This window comes from Neofelis nebulosa, chromosome 6, assembly GCF_028018385.1.
Source record: "Neofelis nebulosa isolate mNeoNeb1 chromosome 6, mNeoNeb1.pri, whole genome shotgun sequence".
NCBI lineage: Eukaryota > Metazoa > Chordata > Mammalia > Carnivora > Felidae > Neofelis > Neofelis nebulosa.
In genome coordinates this window covers 40,942,305-40,968,596 of record NC_080787.1, presented here as the reverse complement: position 1 = coordinate 40,968,596, position 26,292 = coordinate 40,942,305, and the positions used below count along the sequence as shown (strand labels likewise).

Sequence of the window (26,292 nt, the reverse complement as noted above, 5' to 3'; positions counted from 1 at the left end):
TCCCAATACCCCTCAAATGCATTTATGAACAAAATCAGGCAAAGGCAAAGGCAGAGGAGGGGAGGCATGTGGTCTGATTTTAGCAGATTTTAGCTCTTCTCGAGCCCTGAGTGCCCCTCTTATCTGTCGCACGGATGCCTGGAATTCTTCACCAGGGGTCGAGTCTTCTGATAGAAGGCCAAACCAGTCTTCAGAGCACTGATGGGGATCTGGGCTGACCCCAGAGGGAGTGAGACTGATGTCAGGGCCTTTACTGGCAGCCCATTTTGATGACAGCAAGGAAGGAGGAAGAGAAGGCAGAGGGACCAAGGGAAGGGAGAGGACATGGTAATGGAGCACAAACCACCGAACCGCCCATTTACCCAGGACTTAGCCCACAGCAGTGCGACCCCGATAATACCCCAATAATACCACAGCTAGATGCACCCACAATTGCTGGTTCCCTCCCTACATGCACCTTATACAACCTCTCTACAAGCTACACACAGTATTGGTTTTCAAACACCTGCTGTACGCTTGACAACTTTGAACATCACGACCAAGTTACAAGGTAGGCATGTTAATCCCATTTTATGGATGAAGAAGCTGAGCCTCTTAGTGTCCAAGTGACTTGCCTAAGCTCACCCAGCCAGGAAGTAGCAGAGGCAGGATTCAAACACCTAGCTCTTTGCCTTCAGAGGTCAAAAGTTAGCAGCCAAATTCACTGCTAACAGTCAACAATGGCCATGTGCCATTTCTCTTCTGCCCTTCAGGGCTTGGGTTTGCTAACATTCAGCATCTTCCCAGTAGATCCTCTTACCAGTGTGGATCCCCAGAAGCCTGCACCATTCCTGGGCCTTCTGCTGAGGGCCAACAGGGAAGATGGGGAGATGGTAAATGCACAGATGTGTCACTGGCACAGTATCAAGAGATCACTGCGTCCCCGAGAAGCTCGGGGAACCTATGAGAGTGTGTCTGTCAATTATCCCTCATTAGCAGCCAGTATTAAAAGCCAGGCTGATTCTTGGCCAGGCCTATGGTCCCCAGATGCCCATCTTGGCTGGAGGTAGGGAGGGTCCAGGCACAGCCCTGCTTATCAGCCCAGCTTTATCTGGCCCAGGAACTGCTGGTAAATCACAGCCAGGGGATTGGCTCTGGTCTTGTCAACACCAGGAGGCAGCCGGCCACATGCCAGGAGGCCCAAGGATATTTCATTAAGTCAGACCCTGGTGCTGGAAATAAAACCCCCAATTAAACACTTCCCCTCCCGGAAACTGCAGCGGCGTCTGTAATCAAGCTAACAGCCGCCCTTCCACGTGGATGCAGGCTCTCAGGGCTGTGGAGAGCTGCTCATGAATCCATTAGTTCTTGCACCCTTAGCAACAACAGCGGCCAGCAAGGACTACTGGGCCCCATCTGACAGACGGGGAAGCTACGATTCAGAGACGGTAGTCACAGCCCCATCCCATCGTGGTGGAGTGAGGGTCAAAGGCAGGGCTAGAACTGAAGGCATCAGCTTGGGGTGGGAGACAGCAGGGGTAGTGCATCCATCATGACCCAGGAGAACTACACAGACCCAAGATCAAATCCTGGTTCTGCCCTCAACCAGCTATGCAGCCTGGGGCAGACCTCCCCAGGTCTCAGTTTTCTCATCTGTGAAATGGGAACCATAATGGCTTCTCAGGTCTGTGGTGTGAGGATTAGGAGATAAAGCACGAGAAGTGCCTGGTGCATAGTAGGCCTTCATGACATGGTCACATTGAAAGCCCTGCTGATGCCTTCACCCTAATTTCACAAAAAAGGCACTCCCCCACTGAGGATGGGGCTGGAACTCAGGACACCACCTCGGCCACAACTCCAGGGCCAAGCTCTGGCCTCGGTCTCTCTGTGGCAACGCTGGCCTGCCATGAAAGCTCCTGGGCTCCACATTACTCAAGGGAGGCACCTGTCAGAGTTTCCGAGAATTGTGAGTTATAGGCCATTTTAAAAGCATTTTATGACTCTCATGTAATGAGAACTAAACTAACAAACAGGTACAGATCAGGAGGGGGTGCAGCTAATGAGACCAGAATGATTTGTAACAAGCAGATCAGCTGTTTGTGGGTAAATGAGGCTGTTGGATGACCCTCAGGCGGCAACAGGCTCTCAGAAGCCACTCAAGCCTTCTGGTTTACAAAGTCTTACTGACACCAGGCATCTCGTTCGAACATGTTCCTTCCTTGACTCATCTGCTTCTGCCCTCTAGAGTCCCAAATTCTGAATTAGAGGGCTCAGAATTCGAGGATGTCTGAGGGCATCCTGTCCCTAGGACATCGTGTGGTTCTGAGGCCTGAGGCCTGGCCCCATCTACAAGGTGATGCCTGGATATCCTCCCTTCCTGGAGGGTCCTCCTCTCCCCTTCTCCCCCCTTCTCCAACTCCCTTTTGTTTCAGGCCTGGCTCTGATGTCACCTCTCTCTGGAAGCCTTCCTGATGCCACACCCCAGGCAAAAGAGGTGGCTCTGACCTCCCTCAGCACCACTTCCTGAGCCGATGAGCTGACCTCTTCAGCCCTGTGGTGAGAAGTCAGCCCTCCTCCCCAGAGCTGACCTCTTCAGCCCCATGGAGAGGGGTCACCTGTTCACCGCAGCACACCCACACACACTCCTGAGGTCTCATTAGTACCCCTATCTCCTGACATAGGCCTGACCCGAGTGTCTGGTAATTGTTTTAATCCTTTCTCTAGTCGCACATTCCTCTGACCTGCTCTGCACCCCCTGGGGACAGCATCACTTGGGCTCCCTGCCCTCTATGAGTTTGGCCAATGGGAGGCACAAGTAAAAGGTAGGAGGGCCCCCTGTGTGGCCACAGCCCTGCTGGGTGGCCTCCCCATTCCCACTCCACTCAGATCTAGGAATGCTAAAGCTTCCGCCTCTTAAAAGTCCTTGGTGCTTTATACACCTTACTGGCCCCTTAACCCTGCCCCGCCCCCTGTAAGTGACCCCTCCATTAAATTCTTCTCAAATTCCCAGCTGAGTGTGTTTTCCTCCAGGACCCTGCCTGCGACACCCCTGTCCTTCTTGCTGCCCACCGCCCCACTAACTCATACTGTGAAGTTTCTCCACAGGCTGTTCCCCTTGATCAGCCCAAGAATGCTCCAGTACTGCCCCCTTCTGCTTTCACAATCCCTGGGTGGGTGTTAGGGAAGTCCCTGGTGCCAGCCTCTGCCAAGGGGACCACCAGGACAAGCCAGAGACCGCAATTATGCTGTGGGAGCCCATGGTGGGTCTCCCTACAGGTCCCTAACTCAGGGAGGGGAGAATCAGATCCTGAGTGTCAGAAAAGGGAGTGAATTAGCCTGGTGAGTCAGGGAGGGGGTGGAGACTGGCAGGGGGCCTATGCAGTGGCCAATATCTTCGTGGAGAAAGCAATAAAACTGTGTTCGCTCATAAACGGGCACCACCAGGACCTATTTCCTGCTCAAATAAAATTAAAGGTGATGGATGGAGCTGCAAGTGGCAGGCAGAGCTGGGGGCAGCTTAGTGTTGAGTGATGGACCCTGTCCTGGGCCCGGCTCCCTGGGGTCTAGAGGCCCAGCCCAGGCTGGCCAAGCAGCTAGTCCCAAACCTCTCAGAGGCAGGGAAAGTCTGTGTATTGGGGGAGGTGGGGGAGGTAAGTAGGGTGGGTGGAGAAAATTAACAGCAACCATTCTTCAAGAACCTGCAATCCTCCCAGCGACCCTTATCACCGGATTTATCCCATCTCCCAGATGGGCGAGTGAGCTGGGGCACAAAGCGGTCTGGGAATCCGCTGAAGCTCACACAGCCACTCACAACATCGGCAAACAGAACCATTAGATTGTAGGACTCGACTTTCTCATTTGTAGGGAGAGGCCAGGCCGCTCACCACCCTCTCTTGGATGGAGTGTGCCCAGACAGCAGAGGCCCAAGGCCACCCACCTGTCGTCATGCCCAGAGCCACAGTGACACGCACACATGCGCACACACGTACATGTAGGCTCACTCAGCCTGGTGCAGCAGTGAAACACACTCTCAGCCAGACTCCAGACCTGATTCCTGGGTCTGCTACCCACTAGCTTGTGGGCTTGGAAAAGGCACGTAGCATCTCTGGGCCTCAGGTTCCTCCTCTATAAAATGAGAGCATAATCAGAGTACTTGCTCATGGGGTAACGCTGTGAGGATGAAATGAGTGTAGGTATGTAAAGTGCTTACAACAGGCCACAGAAGTGCTGCGGGGGCGGGGGGGGGGGGGGTGGGCACAGATCCACCCTGCATCCTACCAGGTGCACGTTCTCCCTGCACACCTCAGGGTGAGGTGGGGGTCCTGAGAGAGCAGAGAAGGAAACAGCCTCCTAGCACTCCTGCTTGGGCTTCATCTGACCTCAGTCCTTTGTTCTGAGGTGATATCCATGCCAGGCCTTCCCAGGTGCTCTAATGTTCCAGTAAGGGGCTGCCTCCTCCAGGAAGACTGCTGGCTTCCCATAATATGAGGACATTTGCTTTTGGGTTGGTTTCTGCTTGAAGGCCTCTTCGAGGCACAGTGGTTAAGAGCACAAGGCTGGCTTCAAATCCTGGCTCTACCATTTACCACATCATCTGGAGCAAGTGGCTGAAACTTTTTGGGGCCTCAGTTTCCTCAGCTGTACAACAAGCATAACCACAGGGTAATTGTAAAGAGTAAATGAATACTCTGCTTTTAAGGCAAGACTTGGCATGTAGGTCATCAGTACATATTACCTATCATTATTATGAGAGTCTTTTCTCCCCTTACTGAGACTATGAGCTCCTTGAGGCCAGGGTGCTAGTCTCCTGTTAGCCTCCCTGGTGCTTGGGATAGACAGGTAGTGATGGGGGCGCATTAGGTAGCCCTCCGAGCAGAGTGCCCCCCGCAGGCTCTGGAGGTCCCTGCACTCCAATGACTCTCACACCCACCCAGACACACCTTTCCTGGTGCAGGGTCCGCTGCAGGCAGGAGTGATCTAGGGAGGGAAGCCCACTGGGGAGGGACAACCCCAGCAGCACCCTGATGACTAATCCCATCTGCGTTCATCTGACCAGTGAGCCTCTGAAGAGTCAGGAGGTAGCCAGGTACCACTACCAGGCATGGGGCACCTACAAACACACATCATACGTACATACATACACACATACACATACCCAGAGTAGTGATGCCTCTGGGTAACCCCCAACCCTAAGTCTGTTCCTAGCCAGCTCCTTTCCTGACTACTGGATGGAGGGGGCTTACATTTCTCTCTTAAGTCAGGGGCTGAAACCCCACACTCTACCCTCCCCCTGTCACATGCCAGCATAGGCCCTAGCCTAGGTTACACCTGACACCCCCTACTGTACCCCCCCCAGAGGAAAGACAGGGAGCCCACCCATTAGGAGGCCTAAAGATCTTCTGGGGTGGGGACGGCTGTGCCTCGGCAGAAAGGCAGCAGTGTGCACCCTGCTCCAACTCCACCCCCCTACCCCCCAGCCTCCTGGACACAGGGAAAAGGAGAGAGGACTTACCACTGCTGGCCCAGGGCAGGTACCAGGGGCAGCTGACATTCACGAAGGAGCCCGGCAGCCCGTCTGGCCAGCAGGCATACTCATCGAAGGTCCGATTGCAAAACAGGCCTGGGTGCAGGAGGAATAGTCTCTGAGTCCCCACCCGGCCTGCCAGTGGCACATCCCCTCCACTGCCACCATGGAGGCTGGCAGGGCAGAATCCCTGCACTCGGCTAGCCTCTGCTGAGCACTCGCTGTATGCCAAGCACTGTCCCCACCCAGCAGGTACCAGGCCAGGGGACTCAGCCACTTATCAGCAGTGGAACTTCGAGCAAGTTACTTAATGTCTATTTTCTCACCTGTAAAATGGGACTAATCCTGTGCCCACAGGGCCTTTTGGAGACAAATACTGTGTTATATAGATACTTGAGCATGGTAATTAAGTGTTCAATAAATCCCCATGGGCCATTCCTTTTTTTTTTTTCTTTTTCTTTTTTGGAACTTTCAGTGGACCCATGATTTATTCAGACTCCCTAAGAAGGCAGTATTCAAACAAGGGAAAGACTGATTATACAATTGCTGAGATCAAAATGGAAGACTGACTCAGTGTGAAAATAAATTGCAATGCAAACATCTAAGAAGAGTGCCTATAGGCCTATTCTTAAAGTATACATCATAGATGAGGGGGGAACGGTAGCCCATGAGGCTCGAATAACCCTCTACGGCCGCTGTGCTGTGATTGCAGGGTCCAGCCAGCTCCAAACTTCTGCTCTTTAGACCACCCCATAAACTCCTCTGAAACATTTATTCCTATAAATATGTTGGTTGGGCCTCCAGCCCCAGCACAGGCCAGAAGTGCTAAGGAGGACACAGAATGGAAAGGCCAGGTCCCTGCTTCCAAGAGGCTCGAGCTGGAGAAAAGGGGAATAAGATGGCACCCCCAGATATCAGGCAGGTGTGGCATCCTAGAGAGGCAGATGATGCCCAACCATAGCTTGGGGGTGGGGAGCGCCTTCAAAGTCTCCAGGGGATCGGTTGGGTGAGGGTCCCACCTGGACTCACCTGTGGCTGGGGGTGGAGCCTCAGTCAGGAAGCGTTGGCACTGGTGTCGGTATTCTCGCCATTTCTGCACTGTCTCTGAGAGGGACACAGTGGCACCCTGTGGGGGGGAGGGGAGAAATGGAGGCCCCTTGGGTCCAGCCAACCTCTCTTTTCCCCCCGGCCCCCACACCCCCTTTTTTTTTTTCATCTCCAGAGAACGGTAGAGCCCGAAACTCCACCAGGCATTGGCTATCTCTGAAAGGGGGAGAGTCACTACCACAGAGGCACTCTGGTGGATCTTTTCACATTTTTATCCCCAAGTAGACAGATGCGTAGCTTGATGTGTATTAAGTGACCAGCACATGTCTACTGAAATGATGACTTGGGGGGCTGAGTGGGGGAAGGGGGAGTGTGCCGCATTCTGACCTCACCTAAGAGGCAGAGTTCCTGAGGGACCACGGCTTTGTGACTGCCATGGATTCCTTTCCCAGTGCCCGGTCAGCCTGCCTGCAAGGTTCTTGCACTTTCAACCATTCTAGAAGGGCACATGCCGGCCCAGAGTGGGAGAGAGACTCAGTCGAAGTCACACAGCACCCCAAGGAGCAGAGCTAAGGCTAGGACTCTGGCTCCCCCAGATCAGTGACTGTGATGGTGTATTGGGAGGCATGTGGTGTAGTGGGATTCAATGCTACAGAGCATTGAAATAGGCCATCATGTCATCCGGGGGGGCCAACACACCACCCATTGTCCCTTTTTCTAGCATAACGTTAGAGATCAAATATTCAGCCCAGCTTCTATCACCTGAAGTAGTCCTGAGGACATGATATCAGAAAAGTTCCAGAACAGGGAGATTTGGCTTACAATGGGAGGGGTCCCCCTATCTGTGAGTAAGGGGATATGAACCTCCATTTTTAGATAAGGTAACCAAACAGATTTTTTAGCACAGAGACCCAAACGACCCACCCGTGTGAGAAATGTCCCTTCTGAACATTTTCGTGCACTTCCTGTAGATATATCTTGGGATTGTGATTCTTTTTTATTTGTATTTTTTCCTCAACAGCCTCCAAATGACAAATACTCCTCATTTAGAGTCTGCAGAGGCCAAGATGACCAGGGAGCCCCTTGCATAAAATGTAGAGCTTATACTTGATTTAAAACAAAAGTTCACTTTTTTGAAATCACAAAAATACACTCGGGTGCCAAAATTAAAATAGCTTCTTTTGGGCAGCTTGCACCCTGGACTTGGTGCTGCCCTAAGCACATGTTGGATGTGGTTTTGGGTAATCCTGCCCTGGTTTAAGCTGAGTCCTGGTTTATAGGACACCTCCCACAAAGACACAGGTTGTCCTGTGCTCATCCCTGCCCACAAGGGAAGCGCCAGGAAGGGGCCCAAGCTTGCTTGAGCCCCAGCACATTCTCCAAGTAAGTGTGCCCAGGCCACAGGTGGCACCACCTGAAGGAGTTCTTCTGAGGGCAAAGGTCAAGTGTATTTGTTTGAAAAACAAATAAAAGAACAAGGAATAAAACACAACAGCAGTTAAGGCAGTGTCTTGATTTTGGCTACAAAAGACAGGTCAGCAGAATTGTTCACTAGAGCCAGTCCTGGTGGATCAACCCCAATCCCCAGCCCACCCCTTTTCCTTCTACCCCCCACCCCCCACCCCCTAATGCAGCAGCTGGTGGTAAAAGGGCAGAGAGGCTGGGGAGAAATCCTCCTTGATCACTCTTTCTAGAAGGAAAGCAGGCAGAAAGCAAGGTCACAGCTGGGAACTAGGGCAGAAGGTGTGTCTGGGGCAGGGAGGGAGAACAGGGAAGCCCATGGAAACTAAAAGTCTTGGAGTGGGGATTGGAGTGGGGTTAAAGGCTAAGGACAGCACCATGAAGGCCAGCTTGGCCACCAACACTCCAGGGAGGTTCAAAACAGAAGCAGCCCTGTCACCTGCTCTGAGGAGAGTTTCAGATATAAAACTATCTTAGACAAGGACTCCCTGAGGCAGGATAGTCTGCCCCCTCAGACTGGGGCTCCCTGAGGCAAGGTTGTGTCTCCTCCCTTAGACTGGGGCTCCCTGAGGGCAGGGCTATGTCTCCCCTCAGACTATTGCTCCCTGAGGCAGGGCTGTCTGCCCCCTCAGACTTGGGATCCCTGAGGACAGGGCTGCATCTCCCCTCACACTGGGGCTCCCTGAGGACAGTGCTGTGTCTCCCCTAAGATAGAGAGCTTCCTGACCTCTTCCTGAACGAGCTCAGGGTCTCCAACATACTGCTTACTGTACAGCCCTGCCCTCCAACCCCCTACATAAACAGCATGAATTACTGGGACCTCTGGTCTCTCCCCAACCAAGTGTTTATGGAAGCCATATTGTGCCAGACTCTGGGAGGTGGTGGGGATGAGAAACGTGGGAAACACAAAGAGGAAAGACAGGGCCTTGACCTGAGAGAGTTCCCATGCTATTTGGGGGGTGGTGTCAAGGGCTGGGCAGCACAGAACAGAGAAGGCAGGGGTGAGAATGTTCAGAGGGTGGTTTGGCCCAGGCTCAGTGTAGACTCAGCTTTGGGGGACAGGCTTGGCTAGCAAGGGTGGAGGGTGGGCGTTTCAGCAGGAGGGCCCAGCAGGTACAAAGATGCAGAGGTGGGGATGTTGATGCTCCTGCCAGCAGAGAAAGGAATTTCTGGGCGAGGGAGAGAGCAGTGGCCAGGACTCGGACAGACATGAGGCTCTGGTCTGGGACAAGGCTGATGATGTCCAGTAAGCAGGGCCCAGGTGCTCCGGTGAACACAGTAACACAGTGGAGGGTGAATAACCCTGGCTTTGGGCTTAGATCCAGGCCTGACCCTGGCTCCCCCATAAATTAAGTTTGTTACCTTGCCCAAGAATCTTAACTTCTAGCCTCAGCCCATACATGTGCAAAATGGGAATAATAATAGTCCCTACTTACCACCTGCCCAGGATTGTTGTGGGGATTAAGTGAGTTTATGCTTAGAATGGCCCCTGGCACATGGAAAATGGGCAGCCCATGCAGTCCTTCTCACGATTTCTGCTGTTTACAGGAGAAGGGGGAGGGCAGAGTGGATGGGGCAGCCTGGCTTCCTGGGGAGTCTGGGCGCTACCTCTCCCTCACTTCCAGGATCAACAAAGTCCCAGGAGGAAACGGACATATTTTCATGCCAAGGCCCCATCATTCTGCATCGTCCAGTGGCAAACCCAAGTGGGGATGCTCGGGATTCCATGCCCCTAGGCAGGGAACTGTGAGGAGGGGCAGGCCCTGTCCACCAGCCTCTAGCCCCGGTTCATCCTCCCCTGGCATGAGTCCCTGCTCCAAGCCTGATGAGGTGGGGCTGTGGGTGCTGGGTACTGGGAAGGACCCAGTTGTAGATGCTCCTGCCTCACAGGGCAGCAGACCAGGCCCACAAGAGGGCAGCAGTGGCAGGCTAAGGTGCCAGAGTGAGGGCAGGATGGAAGTTTGAGAATCAGGACTTGCCAGGTTTTATGAGATCTCTCTGAAGGGGATGGAGAGATAAAACAGAAACAATGCGCAGGTGGGAGTTATAATAAGGAGGGGCATCTCTCAGATGCAGGAGTTTGGGGAGGAAGCAGGAGGTGAGAAAGAGGACGCCAAGAGGGAGTGGTGTGCAGGAAAGTGCAAGTCCTGGGTTCAAATCCCAGTTCAATCTGTTAATGTGGGATTGATAAGATGCACTTTAATCCTTTGGGGCCTCAGTTTCCTCATCTGTACAACAGGCATATTATTCTTCTCAAAAAGTTACTGTACTGGGGCGCCTGAGTGGCTCAGTCGGTTAAGCATCCGACTCTTGATTTCAGCCCAGGTCCTGATCTCATGGTTCCTGAGATCAAGCCCCATGTTGGGCTCTGCGCTGAGCATGGAGCCTGCTTGGGATTCTCTCTCTCCCCATCTGCCCCTCTCTCCCACTCACTCTCTCTCTCTCTCTCTCAAAATAAATAAATAAACTTAGAAAAAAAGAGTTACTGTACAGATCCAGCAACATAAAGTAGATGAACACCTTTATGAATCATCAAGCCCTGTACAAATGGGCAGTCTTAGAAGGAAGAGCAGACAGGAAAGGACAAAGCTGGCATGGATGCTCCCAAGGTGACAGGCTTTCCAACGCCCTGGGAAGGTACTCCCTCTCCAAAGACTAGCTCCTAACTGAAAAATTCCTCCTACAGTTTTCTTAGTGTGACTACATCTCTTCCTTTTCTGGAAGCCTTTTTGATTGAAGGAAGGGGGAAAGAGACCTTGGCCTCCCTGGGCCACCGAGGTGGGAAAAATGGGAGAGGATTCCAAAGGAGAAAGAGAACTCCAAAGACGAACTCTGGGGCCTCCTAGCTGATGCAGCCCTTATCTTCCCCAGCAGCTCCTCCCCAGACCCCCCAGACCCCTCCCTCTCTGCCCTCCTCCCAGAGCCCACAACATCACCCTGGCCCCAGTGCCCTGGAAGGGTGGGGCTGCCAGACCCCTGGCTCTTTGAGCCCCCGTTAGTTTTTTCTTAAGGGCTCCAGACATGTGAGCAGAAGGGCAAGGCAAAGAAAACTGACACACGTTGTCATATGCACAGTAACCTTCACATGGGTGTCCTGTCATCCATATTATCAAACTCACCATCGAGCACATGCTTACATACCAAGACATGACAGTCTCACTCTCTCTCTCTCACACACACACACACAGAGTCAGGTACACACTCACATGCTGAGACATCACCCCCACCACCGTGCACGTGCACACGCACACACACACACACACACATATACACACACACACACATACACAGACTCCTCGACTGACATATGCTCAATTCACACTGTCACATACATGCATACAGGGAAACAGCCACACATTCTGTCACAAGCATGCTATCTCTCACCCACACGCTGGCACAGACTGGCAGAACCCATTCACACACAAAAATGTCTCTCTCACACACACACAAACCTCCCCATAGACACAGTATCATACATGGGGTTGCAAACACATATACGCTGCCAGACACACAATTACATGCTGAGACGTTTCACACACCAGTGGCTCCCACACCAGCAGACTGCCACACGCAGGATCACGCACAAATACACAGAGAAACAGGGTCTCATACAACCCACACCCTTCTCCTGCTGGACTCTCTCTCTCTCTGTGTTCCTCTACCTATCTCTACGTCTGTATCTCTGTGTCTCTCTATCACACACACACACACACACACACACACACACACACACGCAGAGGAATCTGCCTAGTGCCAGGCTGCAGCTAAGGAAGGGCCTGTTTTTGCTCAAAGAAAGGGACTGGAGGGCAGGATGTGGTTTCTTGGTTGCTCCTGTCCCGGGGCCCTCACCCGGGATCCGGGTCTGGGAGGGAGCCCAGCTCAGAACAAAGTCCACGCTGACCGCTGTGCACCCTGGACTCCCTCCGCCCTTCACTAGAGTACAGAGGCGCAGGCCTCCAACAGCCCCTCTCCAAGCCCTGTTCTGCCCTGAAGAAGGCTTCCAGATTCTGGAGGACAAAGGGGTCAGTTCCCCCATGTACCTCAAATTGCCATTTCAGGGTTCCAGGGTCTCAATCCTCTCCATGACTTTATGTGGTAGAGCTTGTGATCCCCGTTTACAGGTGAAGAAACTGAGGTTTGGGATGGTGAAGGGTGCTACCCAAGATCACCAGCTAATAGCAGACCTGATATTTGAACCTAGTTTTCTCTGGTTCTAATTTTGGGTGTCCAAGTCTTGCCTGTCTCCTCATAGACCAGGTTCCTCACAGGGATGGTGGGGAGGTAAGGAATAGGGGAAAGGGGCCTGGTCCTTTCCAGGAACAATGAAGCAGTGGCCTGGGTCCCTTTCTTTAGAGGTCGATTTGGCCACTACCACCTGCCCCCCCTCCCGACCCCGGCTGCTTTCAGCCTGGCCAGACCAGAGAGTGGACAGCTCACTCTGTATTCTTCCTTCAGCCCCACCTGGGAAGGCAGGTATTAGGTACCAGCCCAGCCCCACACCCCTTTCTCCTCTCTGAATGACCCCTTCCTGAATGACTGGGTCATCTTACACAGGAACTCCCCTTTTCTGAGCTTTTTCCCCCATCAGTGACATAGAGGGAGTAACTCTAGCATTGCTGACCTCATGAACAGAAAGAATGCAAAATTCACCCATTTTTAGAGTCATCTACATGGGCATGGGGTTGTACCACAATGACTGCAGTCTAACGTCAAAGCCCTTTTGCTCAACTCTCTGTGGTGGCCAGAGATGCTCAGTGCCCCCCAATAACAGAATCCCCAGAAAGCGCCACCCTCTCTGCTCAGAGCCTGGCTCATCCCGCCTGTCTCTGCCCTTCCAAGCCCAGGGCTGAGGAGTCAGGGGATCAGAAGTAAGAGCAGGTCCAAGGAGCCCAATTCTTATGGGAAAAAGAACTTTGGGGAAAAGCCAGGCAGCCTCCAGAACCTCTCCATCTCCCTGAATCCAAACCAGGTCGGCAAACTCGGCCTGGAACAGGACAGGGGCAGACAGCAGGGCCTTCCACCTCCACCCAGCGCAGCCCCAAGGCGGTAAAGGTGAGAGCCAGGCAGTAATGCTAATGCGTCTGCAGTCTTGGCTCCTGAAAGATCCCAAGTACACCAGAGAAGTCAAGGCCTGGCTGAGGGACTTTGGGGAAGGTTCCGGGGCAGTAGGGGTGTCTCCTGTGGCTAGGGTCAGTAGCTGGGCTGGAGGACAGGGAGAGGAAGGGAATGAGTCCAGAAAGGAATTGGAAACGGGGGGTGCTGAAAAATGGGCTGGCACTTAGCTAGGGGGCAATCTGTCCATATCTGGATTCTCAGCCAGGGTGGAGTCAGCCTTCACCAAGGCCATGCCCCCTCATCCTGCCCCTTCCTGTGCTGGGACAAATTCCAAGGCCTGTACAGGTCCACTCCCCAAAGCTCTCAGTTCTTTAGGTCTGGGGTGGGGGTAGGAACAAGAGATGGCTCCCTTGACACCAGTCAGGCCACCCAAGCCTGCACCTCCTCTCTGCTCTAGCAACCTCACAGCATCTTTGGACATCTCCCCACTCCACAAACAGGCCGACTACACCCCCCCAGCCCAGGAGCCCGGAGGCAGGAAAGGCAAGGACAGTGAGGGCTGCAGAGAAGGACTGTGGAGGTCCATCTGTGGTCCGCTCGCCAGTAGCATCCAGGGGGCCAAGGTGTCTCTGTGTGTCCCAGTGTGCATCCCGGTATATGTTGTCACCCAGAGAAGTCAGAATGGGGGGTCAGACAAGTGTGTGAGGGGGACACGGCCGCGTCCACAGGAGCAGGGAGCTTCCTATGTGTTTGCCGCAGGGGCTGGGGTGGGAGGAGGGCACTCAAGTTCCATCTGGGAGGTCAGGAAGAAGGACAACTAGCTGCCTCCGCAGGGCCCCTGGGGCTATGAGTCAAAAGCTGTGCCGGGGGTGCTGCTGAGGGGGTGATGGAACCGGGTGTCCACACCCTGACCCTCTCCGTCTTCCCCGAGCCTTCTCACAGGGTCTTTGAGGAGCGAGCAGGGTGGGCTGGGGGCAGGCACCGCGGAGAGGGGTCAGAGGCGTGGTGGGAGAGGTGAGGTCAGGGGAGGGGACGAGTCGGGGCGTACCCCGGAGGCGGGCAAGGGTCTCCGAGGAGAAGGAGTTGAGAAAGTGGTCTGGGGAGATGCGGCGCAGAAGTCAGCGCAGGGCGGCCGCGGGGCAGCTGGGGGCCTGGTGGAGGGCGGGGGCGGCGAGGAAGCGAGATCCGCGGGGTTGGTACCGTCAGCCGCCGTCCAAGCCCCCACCTCGGGCCGCCGTCCGAGCCCCCCTCCAGCCCCCGGGGCGCCCAACTCTCCAGTCCCTGCTCCACCCCCGGGGCTTCGGTTCCCACCGCCTGCGGTCGCGGAGTTTCGCTCAAGTCCCGGCCGCCCCTGCCGGGACCGGCTCCCGCAGCGCGCAGGGCCCCCTGCCTCCCCGCCTTCCCCCGGGGAACGCGGGTCTCACCTGGGGGCGGGGGCCGGCCCTGCCCACCGCCCCGAGCAGCAGCAGGGCCAGGCAGAGCGGGCTGGGGGCGCCGGCCATGGCGGGGGGCGCTCAGGACCGGGCCATCGCTGCCACCTGCGGAACCGCGCGCGGCGACTGATCCCGGGCGGCCCGCGGCGCCGGGGGAGGAGCCGGCGCGGGGCCGCCCCGCCCGCGGGAGGGGCCGACGGGGTCCCGCGTCTTCCGCCCCGGCCGCCCCGGCCCCCTCCCCGGCCGGGCCCCGCCGCGTGCGCCAGTCCGTCCGGGGCCGGGGGCACCGGACGCTGCGCTCCTGGCGAGCGCCGCTCGGGCGGAGGTTAGCGCGGGAGCCGGCCACCAGCCCGCCCCCCACCCCCGCGCCCCGGATTCCCCGGGCTGTGGAAAGCCAGGCCACCCCCCACCTATTCAGGATACCCCAGAGGAAACTGAGGCCGGAGGGGCACGTAGGACTTGTCCAAGGTCACCCGACCCGTCGGACCCCTCCCGTAAAGTGTAACCCCAAGAGCTGTGAGTGACTAGTATAAGATACAGCCACCCGGCGGGGTTACCCCCTCCCCAGATCCTCTCCTCATTTCCAAGTTCAGTCCGGAAGATCGCCCCGGGAGAACTAAGGTTGAGTGAGGAGCGGGGAGGCGAAGACAAATAGATCAGTGGAGCCCCGAGGCAGAGGGTCTAGAGATTTTCCCCACTCCTGCAGCCTCCACAGTCCTTGCTCTGAGTCACTAGGCCCTTAGAACCGTGTGTCCGTATGCCAACGTGGGCCCGTCGCTATTTCCTGTGTCTCCTGGATCTTTGTCTTCGGCTTTGTAGGGACTCTGTATTTTACCTGCCTTCGTGTCCACCGCTCCCCGCCTCGACCCCCCAGAGTGCGGGCAGGGGGTGGGGGCGGTGGTGCACAGGCCTCCCTCAGATTCCCTTCTAACGGCCAGGCTGTGGGAGGGGGTGCTAAAATGCACTGACTTTACTTCCCTAATAAACAGTGGGAGTGGGAAGAAGGGATTACTCCAGCTCTAAAACAACTTTGACGTCACTGTTGGGAAGGGGGGGCGGGTGGCTGCAGCACGCAGTCCTGGAGCCGCCATAGGGCATGTCTGGATCACTCCAAAGGGAAAGAGAGTCTGTGAGAGTAACTGCTCCTCAAGCGGGGAACAAAACTTCTCCAAGCCCTGAGGGGAACTGGAAGGGGTGGAGAGGAGTGGGGAGGTGGGAGGAGACAGCCAGTAGGAGGAGTCAGGGGCTCCCTTTCGGGAAGACGGACCCTCCTCTCCAGCCAGCCTCACCTCCTCTACCTGGGAGTCTTGTATTTCCTTCCCCGCCCAGAAGTCAGTCTACAGTCACCTTCCTCGCGCCACTTAAGACTATTAGCATGTTCAGGGGCCCCTGGGTGGCTCAGTCTGTTAACGGTCTGTCTTGGTTTCGGCTCAGGTCACGATCTCCTGGTTTGTGAGTTCAAGCCCCCAGCCAGGCTCCTTGATGACAGCGCAGAGCCTGCTTGGGATTCTCTTCCTCACCCCCCACCTGTCAAAAATAAATAAATAAACAACAACAACAAAAGGTTATTAGCCAGTTCAGTTGCACCTGACAGGAAACCTCAAACAACAATGGTGTAACCAAGGGCTCTCGTATAAAATGAGGCCAGTGGTTCAGCCTTGGACTGGAGCAGTCGCTCCCTGATCATTAGGGCTTCCCCTGTTCTACTAGCTTCTACCATTCGCATGGCCCAAGCCTTCCACCAAAGGATCCAAGGAGGCTGCCCCAGCTGGCGTCATGACATCCAAATTCCAGCCAGCAGGAAGGGGGAAAGGGAAGAGGAGGGGTGCGCCTCTAAGGGTAAGGACAGGTCCTGAAAGTGGCAGTTGTCGGTTCTGCACCCATTGGTCAGAACTTAGGCGCGTAGGCACTCCTAACTGTAAAGGAGGCTGGGAAAAGTTCTCTTTATTCCAGCCAGCCGCTGGCAAGGTTAAATATTGGGGGTTTTATTACCCTTCTAGAAGGCAAAATTAGATATAGATTTGTAGATGATATGGACATCAATATAGATATAGGGAACAATTTGCAAGCTTGGGGGTTGGGGAAAAGAGGAGGGAGGAGGAGAAGAGGCTAGAGGAAGTATTCAGACAGAACTGGGCCTTGGCCATGAATTTATCCACCTCCAAATTACATTTATTCAATAAATATCTATTGAACACCTTGCTATGTGCCAGACCCTGAACGAGGTCCTGTGGAGAATGTGGCAATGTTGCCCCTACCCTCAGGAAGATTATATTCCCTGCAGGTGAGAGACATTAAACAAATAATTATCGGAGCCATTTCTATTACAATCACAATCATGATCCATACCGCTGTGAAACGCAGATGTGGTGGGAAGTCCCGTGGTCAGTACTGAAAAGACCACTTTCTGCCAGCGGGCTTTCCCTGACCGGGAGGAGATTTTTGTGTTCAGCCAGTGCAGGCTGGGCACCCCTAGGAGCTGCTCTCAGGCATGGACGGACAGAGGTGGTTGGATAACCACCCCAGCTCCTACCCCAGCTCTGAGAATGGGTGCCAGTCTCTCCGAGATCCCAGGGCAACGTGGCCCCAGCCTCCCACCACTTCCTTCCCTGGCCTGGCCTGCTTTCCAGCAGTAGGGGACTAGTGCTTCCTAAAAATAAACTCCTTGTCCTCAAATCTTCACCCCTAGGTCTGCTTCTGGTAGAGCCCAACTGAAGTCACTGGACATATGAGAGCATCGAGGGACGGAGGTGGCCCCCTGAGCCCAGAGGCATTTGGGTGGCAGATTCCTCAACCTCTCCTGGAGGTCCAAAACCCCTGAGTTTTTTCCGACGCTACCTCTCCTCTCAGCACATCCCCGCCCCCCCCCCCCCCCCCGGGTTGTGATGGCCTCCTTCTCACTAGGTGGGGCTCCCAGAGGGTGAACATTCTGTAGTGCAGCACCGGCTGGCCTAGTGAATGCTCAGTGTTCACAGACCCTTCCTGGTTCTGTCTCTGGGTATGATGGACGATACTGGGCACCATGCCCTAGGTCTTCTGTGGAAGTACCTGCAGCGGCTGGAAGGTTGTATATCAGATGTTTGGGAGGATTTGTTTTCCCAACTTGTAAGTGAGTAAGGGTCAGAGTAGGTCCAAGGTCTGATTGCCTTGCTTTGCTCTTTTCTTTTCCTTTCCTTTCTCTTCTCTTCTCTTCTCTTCTCTTCTCTTCTCTTCTCTTCTCTTCTCTTCTCTTTTCTTTTTTTTAAACAAGTTAACACCTTTCCCTCCTCCTTATCCTGACTCCAGAGGGTTCCCTTTCTCAAACCCTTATCTAACCTCATCCCTGAGCCCATCCGTTGGTTACCTATCATCTAGGACCAGGTCCTCCAAACTCATAGCATCTAAGAAGCCTACTTGGGACTGCCCCCAGTTTGTGTCCTGACTGGACCTCTTGCTTGTGCTTCCTCCCACCTCTCTGCCTTTACACTCAGTCCCCTCTGTCTGAAGTGTCCTCACTTACCTCGCCTGCCTGAACTCCTACTCATGCTTCAGGACCCCGCTCAGGCAGCCCCCTCTCTATGCAATGTCTCCTCAGCTCTGCCCCTCAATGCTACTTCAAGACAGCATAGGCACTCTTGTCAGCAGCAGGAGCCCTGGAAGTTTCCCCTAAGCTTAGTTCTCCTTCAGAGTTCTCCAACTTCTGCCCACCCTCAGAGCCTCAGTGAAGAAGTCGCCCCCACCTGGAAGCTTTCCTTAACCCCCTGCCCCCAGTTCCTCGGGACCCCAGTCCCTTGTGTTCATGGCCATCTGGGTACTCTGGAACCCCCTTGAATGTTTGCTCGTTAATTTCTCAGTTTCCTCATGGACCCTGAGTCCCTGAAGGGCAGGGACCTTGTTTTACTCCTCTCTAAGCCCTCAGCACCCAGCACGGTGCTTGGCACATACTAGGTACTTAGTGATTCTTGTTTAAAATAAGAAACGGAATGAACTAAATCACTTAAACCACGTTCTGTCACTGTCCTTGCGACTTTCCCTTGTTAGACTGTGGGCTTCTTGAGGGAAGGGATGTCTCCTTGTTCATCTCTGGATATCTAGCATTAGCACAGGCCCTGGGCACATATTAGGTGCTCAATAATGTTTGTTGCATGAAAAGGGTCAATCCCAGTGTCCAGTGAAGTGCCTGGCACAGAGTAGGTGCTCAAAAACTTATCAGAAGAAAGATGGGCTGGCAGAGAAGACAGATTATGTCCTGGGGAGTACAGTTTTCTCCTCTGGCCACACTGTTATCAGGGCCCCTCCCCCAGGCCCTGCTATGGTCTGAATGTTTGTATCCTCCCCGCAAATTCCTATGTTGAAATCCTAATCCCCAAGGTGGTGATTTTGGAGGTGGGGCCTTTGGGAAGTGATTGGGTCATGAGGGTGGCACCCTCATGAATGGCATTGGTGCCCTTATGAAAGAGACCCCTGAGAAGTCCCTCCCCCACCACCATGTGAGGTTGCAGAGAGAAAACAGCCATCAATGAACCAGGAAGCGAGCTCTCACCACACACAAAATCCACCAGTGCCGTGATCTTGGACTTCCAGCCTTCTGAACTGTGATAAGTAAATGTTTGTCATTTATAAGCCATCAGGTCTATGATATTTTGTTACAGCAGCCCAAATGGACTAAGGCTTCCTAGAACAAAGGGCAGGATAAGCTAACTTAGAACAGAGATTTGATCAGATGGAGAACTATTTCCCGAACTAACAATAACCATGAACGAGAACAACAGCCACAATTTATTGAGTCACCACTCTGAGCCAGATGCTGCTGGATGCTTCGTGTGCCCTGATCTCCTCAAGTATTATGAGCACGTACAGGTATACCCATTGTATGGGCAAGTAGACTGAGGCTCGGGGATAAACAGCGAGTTGCTCACAGAGCAGCACTGACATTCATCGCCAGGGCCACCTGCCCCCAAAGCAAGCTCCTGATGAGCAGCCTGGATCTGCAGAAACACAGAGGGTTCAGGCTCCAGCTCTACCAGCCTGTCTCGGAGGCACCTCCCCTGTGGCTCCTTCCTCTGTAGCCCCCAGCTCTGGGTCCCACTCCTTACCCCCATGCCCAAAGCTTCTCTTGTGGCCCTAAAGCAGGGCACCTTCAGCTTTCACTAAGAAAACTTGGTTTTCAGACCACTTTCACAATGAAAATGGGACTCAACTGACACATGCACCTGAGGAAAAGAAAGACGTTGCAAAGCCCTTCCTTATGGAAACAGACCTGAGCGCCGGACACTCCACCCTTTGTCCTTGGCTGAGGAAGAGCCTCTCCTTAGTTGGAAGGCCTGGCCAGAGGGCAGGGCAGAATCCTGCAGCTGCGGGAAGGTGGAGGGCAAGGGAGTGGAGTAGTGGAGAGTAAAGGGGAGAGGATGGGAGGGCTGAAAACCTGCTAAAAAGACAGGCGTCTCCTGCCCATATAGTTGAGCTCCTTTCTGAGCTCCAAGTCCCTAAGAGATGTGCTTATTTTCCAAATCTGAAGACTACCCCCTCTTCCGGGGGTCCAGAGGAGGAAAGAGCCAATGTCTTTTAGCCTAATATAAACACACGTGCACGCACACACCTCCACACAGATCTTACAGCCTGTCAGTCTTGGGTTCAAATCCAGCTCAACCGCTCACTGAACATCTCTGAGCCTTGGTCTCACAATCTGTAAGAGGGGCATAATAATAAAAGCCCCCATTTACTGAGCACTTGCCTTGCTCCAGGCATTGATCCAGGAGCCCTGTGTTACTCCATTTAATGCTCACCACTGCCCTCAGCCTCGTCATTGCATCATTGCCCTCATTGCATCATTGCTGGTGAAGTCTGAAGATCCACCGGCCACAGGGAGAAAGCAGAGACTGAAGGAGAGGGCCCAGGAATCCAGGAGCACCTGGCTGTCACCAGCAAGGAGGCGACAGTGCTGAAGGAGTCTGTCACCAGAGGAGGGCCCTGCGGACAAGGGCTCCATGCCTCTGCCTCTGGCTTCTCTTCTGCCTCCTGTCCCAGTGCTTCTGGAAGGAGCCCTGGTTGTGACCTGGGATCATTTTTATCCCCATTGTCCCAGTGAGGACCTTGAAGCACAAAGCGGTGGAGGAACTAGCCCAAGATGGCTCAAGATAGCCAAGATGGCCTGGATGTGACCGGCTGGCCCCTGCACACTGACTGCACAGCCCGCAGTCACCGCCTTACAGAACTGTTGGACGACCAGAACCAGCACTTACCCAGCACCTGGCGTAAATAAGTCCTCAGGAAACACAACTGTTGTCCCCCGCAGCCCTCCATCTTCCCACTGTCATACCAGATGTGCTAGGTCTCAGCAAGATAGCAGGTGCAGCTGCCAACGCCCAGGGTCTCCAGCTTAGCACATCCCTTCCTGGTCCAGATGGCTACCACCCAGTCCCCCAGGTCTGGGGGCAGAGAGGAGGCCGGCTGAAGCAAAGAGGCCCTCCCCACCCCAACCCATACAGTGCCACTCTCGCTGCCCCCCCACTCAGCAGTCCCACCGGGTTTCCCAGGTGCTGGGTTCTGTCCAGCTCTGGGCAGTCAGCTGGGGAAGATTTACAGCCTCTTGAGCTACAGCGATTACTGCTCTCTTGGGTAGAGGCAGCGCACTGTATTTTCAAAGGGGGCAGATCACTGTTTTCATAACTGACTCCTCTGTTGAAAGAGAAGTCAGTGGGATTGCTCCTACTTTGCGCAGAAGGAAACTGAGCCCCACAGGAGTGGGAGTCAGGGGATTTGCTTAAGGTCATTTAGCAAGGTGTTGGCAGGGTTTGTGCACCTCTGGATGAAGGAGTAGGAAAAAATGAGGCAGAACAGCAAAGGTCCTCTGCCTTCTCCAAATGGGAACTCTGGCCAGAAATGACGGGGCTCCCTCTGGGCGGAATCTGTGTCGGCAGTGGGGAGAAGGTGAGAAAAAACCCAGGGGAGGGAGGGAGTCATGGGGAGAGGGGCTGGGTAAGAGCTGGAGAACCAGTGAGAGTGAGAAGGAGAAAGAACCTTCTATTCTCTTCCTTTTGACAAGACCATTGTATCGCAGAGCTGGCTGAATGCTCGCCAAATCCAGGCACGTAGCATGTGTTAGTTCCCTGGGGCAGCTGTATAATAAAGTGCCCACAAACTAGGGGGCATGCATGATAGAAATTTATCATCTCACACAGTTCTGGAGGCTTGAAGTCCGAAATCAAGGTGTTGGCTGAGGGCTGACAGAGAGAATCTGTTCCAGACCTCTCTCCTAGCTTCTGGTAGCCTCAGGCAGTCCTTGACTCATAGATGGCATTATTCCCTGTGTCTTCACATTGTCCTCCCTCTGTGCAGGTCTGTCCCCAGATTTCCCTTCTGTGTACAATGCCAGTCATACTGGATTAGGGCCCACCCTAATGGCCTCATTTTAACTTGATTTCCTCTGTAAAGACCTATTTCCAAACAAGGTCACCATTCTAAGGTACTGAGAGTCAGGCCTTCAAGGTCTCTTTCTGCAGGGTAGGGGGGATGTGATTCAACCCATAACCCATTAAGACCGCATTTCCCAATGTTCCTTGATTGGTTTCCATTAGTGCAGCAGGTAGAATGTGGAAGAAAGTGGTATAGGCCACCTCTGGCTTGGTCCATGCAACTTCCCACACAATCCTTCAAACCCTCTCCTCCTTCACCTTCCACCTGGTGCAGGTGATCTGGTGGAGAGCTCTAAGACCCCCAGGGGACTGCAGAACCAGAAACCAGCAGTTTTCTGCTGACCTGCATTGCACTGTGTCTTGTTAAGCCACTGAGATCCGGGAGCTGTTTGTCTCTGCAGTTAGCCTACCCTGACACCTGTGGGGGGCACGTACTCCTGAGTCTGTGAGGACCAGAGCTAGTTAGACCAAGCACAGGGCTTGTGAAGGTCCCCTCTGTAGTTGCAGTTAGGCGAATGGGACGCCTCACTCTGGGCCCATCTCCTGCTCCTCTGTTCCCCTCACCATTGTCAGCCGGTGGCAGCACCAGAAAGCGGACTCTGGGTCTGTGTGGCTGCGGCTCCTGGGCCCAGAGAGCAGGCGCGGCCCGTTTGTTCTTATCCATCTGGCTCCTCTCTACCCCTCATCCCTCAGGTTACCACCTATCTGCCTTTTTCTCTGGAAAGAAGGTCGGGGGCCGAGGAGAGGGTAGTTGTGACGGAGCCCACACTGTCCATTCACAGAATATTAAAGCTCTGTAGGAAAAGAGGAAATGTGCCAACTTGTACACGTTTGGAAATCAAGTGAAAAAGAAGCATCACACCTTCTCACTGTGGTCTTTCAGCACCTCTGTCATGGCCAAGAAACCCACTGTGACCAAGATGAAGAATGAAACCAGCATCAGCCTGAGTCTAAAATAAGAGGTGTCCTCAGCCTAACATGCTTACCAGCCCACCAGCAAACAGCCTCCTTCTTAGAAACTCTTGCCGGCTGTTCCGCTTATGGAATCCTTCAGACCAACCCATCACAGACCCCACAGGCCCCACAGGCCTGAGGAGGAAACTCTCTGCACAGAGGCCTGTGCGGGCCCAGAAGTTCTCTCTGGAGCTGGGGTGAGGAAGCTGTAACTGGTCATCAGGAGCCAGGATCACCTCCGGTGCTGAGTCAAAGTCACTGGAAAACCTCGTCAGAGTCTCCCAAGCACACAGGGCAGGTGGGACCCCTGGCAACACCCTGACTTTCATCCTGGAGCCTTCTAGATCTCATTCTCACAGACACATTCAGGCTGAACAAAACCATCTCCCTTGGTTATCCATAAAAGGAATGTGATAACCCACTCACTCCTTTCTCCTAAACCAAAGAAAACAAACACAGAACAAAGTCTGACCCCTCCCAGCAACCTGCACCTGTGTGCCTTGACTCTCTGAGGTCACATCTGGGAACCAGCTTGAGGCATCAGCAGACATCTAGGACTGGCCCTGCAGATGTCTCCTAGACGTCCACAGGAGCACAGCCCAGAAGTTTCCACTCCCATCTCTGGTCAAGTCCTGGTTGACTTGTGGCATGGTAATGCTTCAGAATTCCAGACTGGCATATGGTTAGGGGAAGCTTGGAGTCTCCTTCTGTTGTCAACTTCTGACCCTGAACCTAGCCTCTAGTGGACCTGCGGCTTTGGCCAGAAGTTCACATTTTCCAAGGACCCAATCTTTCGCCTCTCAAGGCCAGCCCAAGAGTCACTTCCTTCCCTGTTCTGAAAGCCCTTATCCCTAGTGCAGTCAGTGATCCTCTGGTTTCTGGCTCATTTGTCAAACGGGATGGCAAACAAAGCTGATGGAAATACTCAGCACCTAATAGCTCAGATGTCCAATCCCCCACCATCCAGGTGCTCTCAGGGGGAGCTGTTTGGGGGGAGAGGGCCCCCAGAATTAAGTCTAAGCATGGCAGTTTGGATAACACACAAATACTTCCCTGAGATGAAAGTTAATGGTGCCAGCACTGTGCTTGGGGGTGTGTAGCCAGGGGCCCCAGAAGTCCTGGAATGGGAAGCCATGGAGGCCTTGGCAACAGTGGGCAGTGCTGGGGTCTCAGCTGGGGTCTCCAAGGCTGAGGCTCTGGAACTGATGGAGGCAAACGGAGGATAAGGAGTGAGTCCCCAACATCAAGCCAGGTCACTGGATCTGAGATATGAAGATCAAGTCCCCACAGATCTATCCCTTCTCTCTGCCCATCAAAGAGTTTGAGATCACTGACTTTTTTTTCCTGAGGATTTCTGTCAAGGGTGAGGTAATAAAGATCATGTGCAAAGCAGAGCAGGACCAGGCTGACCAGCAGACAGGTACAAGTTGATTGTAGTCATTAAGGATTATAGTAGTCATGTCAGTCTGGGTGGCAAGTACCCCAAGGAGGTACCCACTACCATCATCAGGGCCTTCATCCTGGCCATGCTCTTCATCATCCTGGTGCAGTAGGACTACTGGGGCCACAAGACCCATATGGGTTTATTAGGTGCTGAGGCTCTGTGCCAATCAATGGTCCTCATCCCTGTCCCCCTGGCATTTTCTCAGCCCCTGTGCCAAGGGGCCAAAGACGAGCAAGTCTTTGCCTGCTCTGCCAGGTTTGCCAAGGCCACTCCAATGTCCTGTCCAAGACCCACAGCTCTGACCTCTGGGAAGAGATCGTCCCGAAGTCTCTTTGTCAGGAATCCACTGACCCACACCACAGTATCTGGCGGTGGTCACTATGTGGTGCTTTCATCCAGGAAAAATCAGTGAGCTAAACCTGAAAGCAAGCTAACACACAGAAGTTCCCCAAACATGGAGAAGGGGCAGGTTCTGAGGAGCAAGTTCTCCCGCAGGCTCCCTAGTACCACCTGGTTTAGGGGAGAGACTCTGGTCAGAGCGTGGGACTCTGTTTTCCTTTGTCCCCTAAAGCAGACCACCTCAATTTTCCAAGTTTCCTCGTCTGTATAATACCCCCTGCCTGCCTACTTACACGACTATTGTGTAACTCATATGAGACAAGGGCACCTGGGTGGCTCGGTTGGTTAGGTATCTGACTTTGGCTCAGGCCATGATCTCATGGTTTATGAGTTCAAGCCCTGCATCGGGCTCTCTGCTGTTAGTGCAGAGTCTGCTTTGGATTCTCTGTCCCTGCCCGCCTCGTGCTGTCTCTTTCTCTCTCTCTCTCAAAATAATAAACATTTTTTTAAAAATCAAAGGAGAATAATGCATGAGAAAGAGCTTTTGCAACCTGCAGAACACCACCTAGGAATGAGGCGCCCTCACGGTCATACCCACAATGTTCTCCATCCTCCACGGTCACATGCCCACAGACTTTCCTCTCAGCCCTCCTCGTCATGTGTCCCGTGCTGCAGCCAACCCAAATTCATCATCGTGGTTCAAACCGCTAGCCTGCCTTTGCCACGCTGGGCCTTTGCTACTGCTGTGCTTCGTCCTGGAATGCTCTTCTCCCCTATGTTGAGGGGTCAAATCCTATCCATCCTTCACGGCTTGGCCTAACGTCTTCTTCCTCCAAGGACCTTGCTTTCCCCTCCCAAAGCGGAGTCAAATGTGTCTGGTGCACTGCTCTGCCATTTCATTTTCAGCATTGGACCACTCTCTGAGTTACATTGTGTCTGCTCACAGGGGGTTTGCTTACATTGTGTTCTCTGCTCTACCCCCTGCCTGACCTCAGAGTCATTCTTGCATCAACCCTGAGGGTCAGCATGGGGCCTGGGCACGGAATGCGCACAGCATCATCAAACTGAGTTGGAATAAATCGGAAAGGACCTCAAGAGGTAATCAATGTCTTTGGGGCCCGGAGGCAGATGAGTGGCCAGGCTCCAGGGATCAGGTCTATAAACATCTTCTGCCAGAAAAGCCCAACTTCAAAGCCTAGCAATTTTAGATTATATTTGCATTGGAGGCTTTTAAAGTAGCAAAACTTTAGATTTATGTCTTCACGAACAGATGTGGAAGGGAAAATCAATTCCTCATAGGATTGGCTTGTTTGTTTTTTATCGCAGTACTAAATATTACGCATCAAGTGATAAATTAATACATAAGTTGACCTAGAAACATAAACACAGGCTCCCCTCAGCGAGGATGGAGGGAAGAGGTGTCTGAGCTTCTCATGGCCGGACGTGGCAGGTGTTTGCACATCACGTGTCAGTCAAATCGGAGTTTCCCACAAAGATGCTGGATTGGGCAACTCTCTAATCGAGACAACTCTGAAAGAGCCCAGATTTTCCCCCAGAAGAGGGGAAAAGTGGACATACTTCATTTAGGGGGGGAGGACATGTGGTACGGAAGGCTGAGGCCATCTTGCCACTGGCTCTGGAGACTTTCCAGGGCTGCGAAAA

General features: G+C 53.7%; 1 protein-coding gene across 1 annotated transcript in view; it reads right to left on the bottom strand.

Annotated features, from left to right (window-relative positions):
- The window catches only part of GLP1R (glucagon like peptide 1 receptor), a 35,089-nt gene extending 20,476 nt beyond the window's left edge, over window positions 1-14,613 (bottom strand). The window contains exons 1-3 of the mRNA XM_058733805.1: window positions 14,491-14,613; window positions 6,533-6,629; window positions 5,492-5,599 (exon numbers count right to left, since the gene is read on the bottom strand). Coding sequence (XP_058589788.1) covers window positions 5,492-5,599; window positions 6,533-6,629; window positions 14,491-14,568 — 283 coding nt within the window. The 5' untranslated portion in view covers window positions 14,569-14,613. The remainder of the gene's footprint in view (window positions 1-5,491; window positions 5,600-6,532; window positions 6,630-14,490) is intronic.
- Between the last annotated feature and the right edge of the window lie 11,679 nt (window positions 14,614-26,292).